At 38.9% G+C, this 9,538-nt stretch overlaps 1 protein-coding gene across 1 annotated transcript; it reads right to left on the bottom strand.

The window, feature by feature from the left end:
• Positions 1-6,917: 6,917 nt before the first annotated feature.
• LOC138890334 (uncharacterized) lies at positions 6,918-7,304 on the bottom strand. The gene has a single exon (XM_070173713.1). It carries the CDS (start codon positions 7,302-7,304, stop codon positions 6,918-6,920), a length of 387 nt encoding a protein of 128 aa, XP_070029814.1.
• Between the last annotated feature and the right edge of the window lie 2,234 nt (positions 7,305-9,538).

Below are 9,538 nucleotides of genomic sequence, written 5' to 3'. Positions count from 1 at the left end.
TTCTCGTGGAGTTTCAAATGGGCAAAAATCCCTCATAATTGCTCATTTTATCTTTGCTCGAAAACGCTTCGTGTCTTCGATCAAAGAGGGGCAGCTGTGAGCACGTGATTTTTTCCATACATGAAATACTCCTACAAAATCTAAGAAAATAGGTTTTTTATTGATTACTGGCCATTTTTAGGAATTTTGTAGATTTTATTACTTATTTACATTTTCTTGCTTTCTTAATTTTTATTTAAATCATGAAAATACCAAAAATATCATGCATTTCATTTAGGATTTGTTTTTACTTTTTTTAGAATTAATTAGTAATTATTTATTTTATAAAATTTGAAAATCACAAAAAATAGCTCATTTTTGCATTTTTGTCCTTTAGTTTTTTTTTTAGTTTATTTATTTTTCACTTTTAATATAGATTTAATTAATGTTACAATTACTATAATTAGTTAATTAGTTTAATTTTATATTTTAAATAATTTAGGATTTTTAATTAAAAAAGAGATAAAAAGAAAAGAAAAAAGAATAAAAGAAGTTAATTGAAGACAAGGGTTTTAATTTAGTTTTGGGCCATTTTTAAACACACCCAAATTCGGCCTACAGAACCCCTTTCTTACCAGCCCGCCCCAGCCCAAACCGGGCAGACCCGCCAAAATAACCCGCCCATTTGGTCTTAATATAAAACCCCTCTTATAATGTGTTCCCCCATTTGACCCTAAACCTAGAAAAATCAGATGCGGTGCCGAGTCCACTGTTCATCATCTACCTCACCTTGACTTACCATCACTCATCCGAGTTCGCTCAAAATGGTCCCCCCTCCACGTCATTTGATTCCCAAACGGTTTTTGTCAGTAGGGAGTACGAATTTTTCTCTCCCAAATAGCACGATTTCGGATTCAAAAGGACAATTGTTGGACGAATGGGAGTCGTGGATAGATGTAAATCAATCCACGCCCTCCATTTGTCCCAAAAGTGTTCGGAATTTTGGGAGATTTTTCGAATTTTTGGGCAGATTTCTTGAAGATCTTGAAGACTATATATATGAGGTAACTCTTCTAAGTTAAAAAAAAAAGAGGGGGATAAAAAAACGGAAGAAAAGTTTGAAAAAAATTTCGAGAGTGAAAGATTTTTCTAGGGTTCTTAGAGTTGTCATACTCTTCAAGCCCTTTTCTTTTCCTTTAAAAAATTTAGTCTGCCTCTATTCAAAAAAAAAAGAAATAAAAGTATGGTTTGAGTTTGTTTGTCGATTTGAAGTTTATTTTGTTTCAAACCAAATCCAGAAAAGGTGTAAGATTCTGATTGTGCGAGAATGGGTTTGGATTGAGTCTATTTCTGGTTCTCAAAGCTGTGGATTTGCTATTGATTTCTTTGGATTCGTACTGCTGATCTGCTGAGCTTCTTCTTCTTCGTTCTTGTAGCTTTTATTTGGTTTTGCCAAGTCTGTTTCTTTGCTTGAGGTATGTAAATTCTAACTTATATTTGAATCAAGGATGAAATTTTGCTGTAATACCTATTGATTCTCCTATTGATAAAGTGTTCTTTGTCTATGTTTAAGTTCTGTTACTTTTTTTCGTTTGTTCTTGATTCGTTTTGCTCTGTTAAGATTCTGAGTTGACAGAATAAGCTATTGATGGATTTGAATGAGTTTTTGTTAATTAATAAATGGTTTTACCTATTTTTACCTCACATTATGATATTTGAGTGTTGAAATATTACTACAAGATTTTCAACACAAATTTAGTCCAACTCAATGTTCTTTTTTCAAGATTTAGCTTGTGCATAAATTCTGCTTATTAAATATTTTTTCCAGTTTCCATAAAGCTTTGAACATGATATAAGGATTGTAGTTTTGGTGTTTCTTTTTCAATCCACTTAGGAGCTTTCTAATTCAACCTTTCTGATGCACTGCTGATAAGTCGGGAAAAGGAAACAAACAAATACTACTATTTGTATTGGCATGTTAAATCTATTAGAATAATAGTGACTTTGGTTAGTATTCTAGATTTTTTATGTACTAGTTTCAAGCTTTATTTATTTTGGTGACTTTTGTTAAAAATCAATGGAAATAATACACCAAATACACTATGTAGCTCATGAACAGTTTCTTATTCAAAATCCGATGCTGTTAAATGCTCCGCAAACGAATTATTGAATTAGAATAGTTTTATCTTTTGTTGTAATTAAACATTGGGCTTTGGTTTTAATTTGTTTGAAAAGTATGGCTGCTGCGTTTTTTTTATCAAATGAAGGTCTTGAAAAATTCTAACTTCCATCGAGTCTCCAGCTTTATGTTAATCAATATGGTTAAGGCTCCAGCTTCCTTTAGTGGCAGAATCAATTGTTCGTTTATTTATAAATTTGTGTAGCAGTAATGTTTGGGCTTCAACTACTAATTTCCTTTGGGTTTAGCCTTGGGTTCAATTACATAACTTGCATCTCGGCTCAGTATTCTGAGCCCAATAAGTGTTGATACCCTTTTTTGGTCTTAAAAGAAAAGGATAAGGGAAGTTTGTATTAATTCCATGGGCCTGCAATTGGCCCAGTTACTTTTCTGTGATCAGCTTGGGGCCTTCTGCTTGGGCTCTATGCGCTACTCAACAACTTTGAGTTTAAAGTTCGGATGTTCAATCAAGATTAATCTTTTTTTAAAAAAAAATAGTTAGAGGTGTGCCATTTTCGCTAAAATTACCCATGGCCCTGTTTTAGTTAATATAAACTTAGATGTAATTAATTCTTTAAATACCCGTAGTTTGCTTTAGACTCGATTTAGACTAGCATTGTGATTATGTATACGTTCGCGTAACATAATCGCAAATTTAATTCTAAAAATGACTCGAGGGATGCGTTCGCGCAACTTCAACCAAACTTTTCTTAATAAAATAAACAAAACGTTATTAATTGTGGACACGTTCGCGTGACATGATTTTTGACGCGCTAAAGGAAAAGAGTATACGTACGCATAACTCAATTCTTTAATTATGAATAATCAAGTGAGTGATTTAAAAGTGGTAAAGAGATAAATGCACATAGGTCCTAAAAATGAGTAGTTAAACAATTTAAGCAAAGTATAAATCGCTAAGCGATCGTGCTAGAACCACGGAACCCGGAAATGCCTAACACCTTCTCCCGGGTTAACAGAATTCCTTACTTAGAATTTCTGGTTCGCAGACTTCAAAAGGAAAGTCGAAATTTCCTCAATTTGGGATTTAAAATAAACCGGTTACTTGGGACACCAATTAAATTATCCCAAGTGGTGACTCTGAAATCAAATAAATAATCTCATTTCGAATAATGTCACTTAAATTGGAAAAACTCCCTTATATCACTTTCGGTGTGTAAAAAAGGAGGTGTGACAGCTCTTGGTGCTATAGTCATAGCCTAAGGGCTCGATGGAGCATACGACGGCTGATAAGTCTATGGAGGCGCACCCCTACTAAGTTTGAGGCAATCCCTCACCATGTGGCGAGTATCGCCACACTCGAAACAAGCTCTCGGAGGACATGGCTGTTATGGTTAGCTCGGTCAAGGTCGGCTGGATTGACCGCTGGAAACACCCCATATATGAGGCGCACTAGATATTGGCGGTGCATAATAAGGCTCTTAGGGCCTAGAAGGGGCTGGATCACCATTGGCAACTGGAAGAGATGAATGAACGGGGCGACTCGCATGGCCCTTACCATGTCGAATTGCAGTTGAGGCACGAGCGCCCGAATAAGAACTAGTCTCTCGAGATCTCTTAGCCTCTCTCTCCTCCATATCCCGGGAAACTATGCCCTCTAATATCCTGGTGATACTCACAACCTGCTGATAAAAAATATCCATCTCCAACTCCCTGGCCATATTAATCTGGATACTGGGGTGGAGTCCCTCAATAAATTGTTGAACCCTCTTGAAGTGGCATTAGCATTGGCTTCCTGTCCAATTTTTGCTTTGTTCTTAGGTGTCATTTACTGAAAATAGAACAATGCACTAATTAGAGAGGGAACAATGTCGCCGCATGATCCGCAATATCAAAGAAGGGTGTTATTCCTAAATGCCCAAGTAGCCCCCAACTTATAGATGTGGTCGACTACACACCGATAAGAAGGACTCTACTAGACACGTCTCCGAGACATCCTAGGACACTTTAAAACCTTAGGCTCTGATACCAAGTTTGTCATGCCCCAACCTCGGGAGGCGTGACCAGCGCTCAATCAATCAGCCCCCAACCGAGCAAGCCTTATCAAGCACTTCCTACCCAACTCGATACGAATAAGGAAACCATGCTTTCATTCATTTATTTAGACGAGGAAAGAGGGTGCATTCTACAATGTTAGATCATTTTAAATCATAACATTAAACTGTCGATAAGTTCCAAGATTCCATGCAAATACATTTTAGAAAAAGCGAGAATTTGAATTACATAATAGTTCGCAGGCCCATCCAACACCCGTACATAACCCACACATATGTCTATGGAGCCTCTAAGGAGGTAAAGACAAGTTATGACAATGCCGGCAACAAGGCTCTGGCTATATCTCAAAAGTAGAAGTCTATAACAAAAGATGTGCAATATAAACCATTGAAGGAGAAAGGGGCTCACCAAGACTTCAAGAAGAAGGTACTCCTCTACGCGTGATTCACACTATCTGCAATGGATCCACCTACATTCATTTAAAAATGTAGCACCCCCGGCAAAAGGAACGTTTGTACCATAGAATAGTACTAGTATGTATAACTAAAAACCATCTAGTTAGAAAGAACTTTCATACAAGAATAAGAAATCACCAGTATAACTCAAGCTTTAGACGATGACCACATTATCAAATAAAAGAATCATACAACTTCCACATCATTTTTACATAGCTTTTAGTTTGGGGCATTTCATACTATTCATCATTTGTTCACAATACCATCGCTATCTTGAGCAGAGTCCGATCTCGACCCGACCGGCTAGGTCGCCTCATTTGAGGCATATATTTCAATCACAATCTCATTTTCCTTTCGGGAATTCATTCACAATACCACCGCTATATTGAGCGGAGTTCGATCTCGGCCTGATCGGCTAGGCCGCCTTACCAAGGCATTGTTCCCTTCTCATTAATCAATTCATTTCACATATATCATTTAATAGGTACTTGGGGCTACAACTTATCATATCATTCTTGGCACTAGGCCGCATTTTACATCGTTCCCAATTTCAATATTAGCTTTGCCATTTAGGACAGTAGGTGCACACAAGAGCAATTTAAATTGTAAGCATAGATAAGACTTCACGTAGATGGCACAACAATGCAACTTCTATCTAAATTTAAGGTCTAACCATTTCATTACATAATTCATATCCTTTGCCCCTTTCAAGTTATCAAGATAGCACATTGATCATGTTGAGACATATCTTTCACGCATATAAGGTTACAACACCAATTTAGGAAAAATAACAATCAATGCAACAATTCAACTTTAACCTTACCATATTCACACAAGCACCGATGAATCTCAATTTTTAAAAGACGGGGTTTTAGCCATACATACCTCAACTGAGCTTTCCTTAATCCTATAACATTCCGGAATGTTTGCACTTCAACCTATTTAAGCAATATAGCACAATTTAACTCATAATCAAGAAAAGATCATAATCTAGGCTCTCTTGGGCATTTTACTGAGCATTTAGTGTTCATTAAGGCCTTATGGTCTTTTATGCAAGATTACACTAGCCCATTACCCATGCCTCCTCTTTTATAATTCCTCATACTCTTCAAGAACACATGCATGCAATGCAAACCCCCTTATCCCCATGAATTACCTCACCGATGACCCTTTATAGCTATGTGTAAAAATGAGAGCTGAGGTGATGAAGCCTTACCTCTTGGGATGAGGGTTTAGGTCCCTCACTTGATTATCTTCAATGATTTACCAAGTATTTATGGAGTAATTTTGATGGGAAGCACTTCCCCTTTCTTAGACCCCTCTCTCTCTCTCTCTAAAAGTGTCAGGAAATGGGCTCAAATGAGCTATTGCACAGGATATAACGACAGGGGTCGGGTTAAAAATTTAGAAAACTAGAGCCCCGACTCGGATCTGCGATCGCAAAGTAGACATGCAACCCGTATAATGGACCGCAAAAATGCTCTCCAAGACCTGAACACGCTGCATGGGTATGCGGCAGAAATGCGGTCCGCATATCCGTTCTGCGGTTGCATAATGCACCGTAGAACTGCCCCTTACAAAATCCCAAGGGAATTATGTGACGACCCTGTGGCCCGCATATCGACTATATGATTGCATAATTGGCCGCATAGTTGACATCGATTTGGCCACCATACTGCTTCACTCTGCGGCGACTATGCGGTCTGCATTCCTATTATACGACCATATAGTGAACTACAAAAAGGGCACTTTTATAGAAAACATTATTATTTGACTTTCTAATGCATAGACCAGTTCTAAAGGGTTAGAAACGCGGCGATCAAGCTTGCCGCGAAGAATTTTACGCATCTCTAACACATATTCCTAATTGACACTACGAGCTTTCGGGGTTTAGAGTGGAAATTTTCACGGGGCCTCACATCCTCCCCCACTTAAGATCATTCGTCCTCGAATGAGGATCAAAGTTCGTTTATTAGAAATCTCTTATGCAACCGTCTGATTTTTTTCTCAACTTAAACATACTATTAGTCTCCAAATTTGGCTAACGCCCTGAATTGCCAAAAATTTTGCTAGAGTTTCCTTTGTATCTGGGCCTTATCCACCTATCAGAGAGTCCCAGAAACACATCCCAACAGCAGGTACACGTTCCATAGGCATAACATAACTCATACAATACTAACCATGGCCGCATAGGCAACACATATATATAACCAAAACAGGACAGTTTTACATAGATTAATTCAAAAGATAATAGTTCATAGGAGTTAAGTGCATAAAAAGATATTTCATGACTATTCAAACAAATGTGGGTACTTCTTTTTCATTTCATCCTCGGCTTCCCAATTGGCTTCCTCAACATGCTGGTTCCGCCATAATACTTTCACGGATGCAATTTCCTTATTTCTCAATTTCCGAACTTGCCTATCAAGAACGGCAACTGGAACTTCTTTATACGATAGCTCTTCATTAAACTCAATAGTTTCAACTGGCACAATAATGGACGGATCTCCTACTACCTTTCTCAACATAGACACATGGAAGACCAGATGTACCACTGATAGCTCGGGTGGTAGCTCGAGCTTGTATGCCACCTGACCAATCCTCTGAATGATTCTGTATGGTCCGACATACCTCGGACTCAATTTTTCCTTCTTCCCAAACCGTATGATGCCCTTCATAGGGAAACCTTCAAAAATATTCAATCATCTTCCTTGAACTCTAAATCCCTACGACAAACATCCGAGTAGGACTTTTGGCTACTCTGAGCAGTTTTCAACCTCTCCTTAATAATCTTGAATTTATCCTTGGCCTGATGCACGAGGTCCGACCCTATCAATTCCGCTTCTCCAACCTCGAACCACCCAATGGGAGACCTACATCTCCTACCATACAATGCCTCAAATGGTTCCATCTTGATACTAGCATGGAAGTTGTTGTTGTAAGCAAATTTTATGAGTGGCAAATGGTCATCCCAACTACCATTGAAATCAAAAGTACAAGCACGCAACATGCCCTCAAGCATCTGAATGGTCCGCTCTGCTTGCCCGTCGGTTTGAGGGTGAACAGTTGTGCTAAGATTTATCTGCGTGCCCAAACATTGCCGAAATTTCTTCCAAAAATTAACGTTGAACTGAGCCCCTTGATCAGAAATGATTGAGACTGGAGTACCATGCAACCTGACTATTTTCTTGATATACAACAGGGCATACTGTTCCGTGGTGTCGATAGCTTTAACTGGCAAGAAGTGCGCTAATTTCGTGAGTCGATCCACGATTACCCAAATTGAGTCGAACTTGTGCGGAGTGCGTGGCAACCCTACCACAAAATCCATGTTAATCATCTCCCACTTCCACATTGAGATTTCTATGCTTTGAGCCAATCCACCAGGCCTTTGATGTTTGGCCTTCACTTACTGACAATTCAGACATTTTGCCACAAAGTCCGCCACATCCTTCTTTATGTTGTTCCACCAATAAATTTCCTTGAGATCATGGTACATTTTCGTAGAACCTGTGTGCACGGAATACTTGGAAGTGTGAGCTTCTACCATGATCCTTCCCCGAAGATCGTCAATATCATGAACACATAGGCGGTGTTGGTATTGTAGGGTACCATCATCCATGCCAAGGGAAAAAGCTGTGGTCTTGTGTTTGTGAATCCCCTCTTTCAGTTGTGCTAATAATGGATCATTGAATTGCTTTTTTTCACCTCCGCCACAAGCAATGATTCAGCCCTATTCTGCACAATTACCCCTCCTTCATTAGAGTCTGCAAGGCAAACTCCCAAACTAGCCAACTGGTAAACCTCCCTGGCTAACGATCTCTGACATACCTCCAAATGAGCCAAACTTCCCATAGATTTTCAACTAAGAGCATCTGCCACAACATTAGCTTTTCCCGGGTGATAGAGAATATCAATGTCATAGTCCTTGAGTAACTCTAGCCATCTTCTTTGCCTCAGATTCAACTCCTTCTGCTTGAAAATATATTGAAGGCTCTTATGGTCCATGAATACATCCACATGGACCCCATTTAGATAATATCACCAAATCTTTAGCGCAAATACCACTGCCGCAAGCTCTAAGTCATGAGTTGGATAGTTCATTTCATGATTCTTGAGTTGCCTAGAAGCGTAGTCTATTACCTTGTCGTGCTGCATTAACACGCACCCAAGCCCGATCCTGGAAGCATCGCAATACACCACAAATCCCTTTGTACCCTCTGGTAGGGTTAGTACCGTTGCTGTATTCAATCTTGATTTCAATTTTTGGAAGCTCTTATCACAAGCATCTGACCACTGGAACATAATTGCTTTCTGGGTCAATTTAGTCACCGGAGAGGCAAGAGTAGAAAACCCCTCCACAAATCTCCTGTAGTACCCAGCCAAACCCAAGAAACTGCGAATCTCCATTGGAGTGGTAGGTCTAGGCCAATTCTTCACAGCTGCAATCTTCTGAGGATCAACCATAATTCCTTCCCCAGAAACAACATGACCCAAGAACATGACAGATTCAAGCCAAAATTCACATTTTGAAAATTTTGCATACAATTGATGTTGCTGAAGAGTCTGCAAAACTGCCCTGAGATGGTCAGCATGGTCCTCCCAACTTCGGGAATACATAAGAATATCGTCAATGAATACTCTCACAGAGGAGTCTAAAAAAGGCTTGAAGACTCGATTTATAAGATCCATGAAAGCTGTCGGGGCATTTGTTAGCCCAAAGGACATCACCATAAATTCAAAGTGGCCATACCGAGTTCTAAAAGCCGTCTTTGGAATATCCTGCTCCCTTATCTTCAATTGATGATACCCGAACCGCAAGTCAATCTTTGAGAAACATGCAGCACCTTGCAGTTGATCAAACAATCATCTATTCTTAGTTGAGGGTATTTATTTTTGATTGTGACTTTGT

This window comes from Nicotiana sylvestris, chromosome 4 (genome assembly GCF_000393655.2).
Source record: "Nicotiana sylvestris chromosome 4, ASM39365v2, whole genome shotgun sequence".
NCBI classification, from domain to species: domain Eukaryota; kingdom Viridiplantae; phylum Streptophyta; class Magnoliopsida; order Solanales; family Solanaceae; genus Nicotiana; species Nicotiana sylvestris.
The sequence above is the reverse complement of the archived record's forward strand: the minus strand, read 5'-3'. Positions and strand labels throughout refer to the sequence as shown.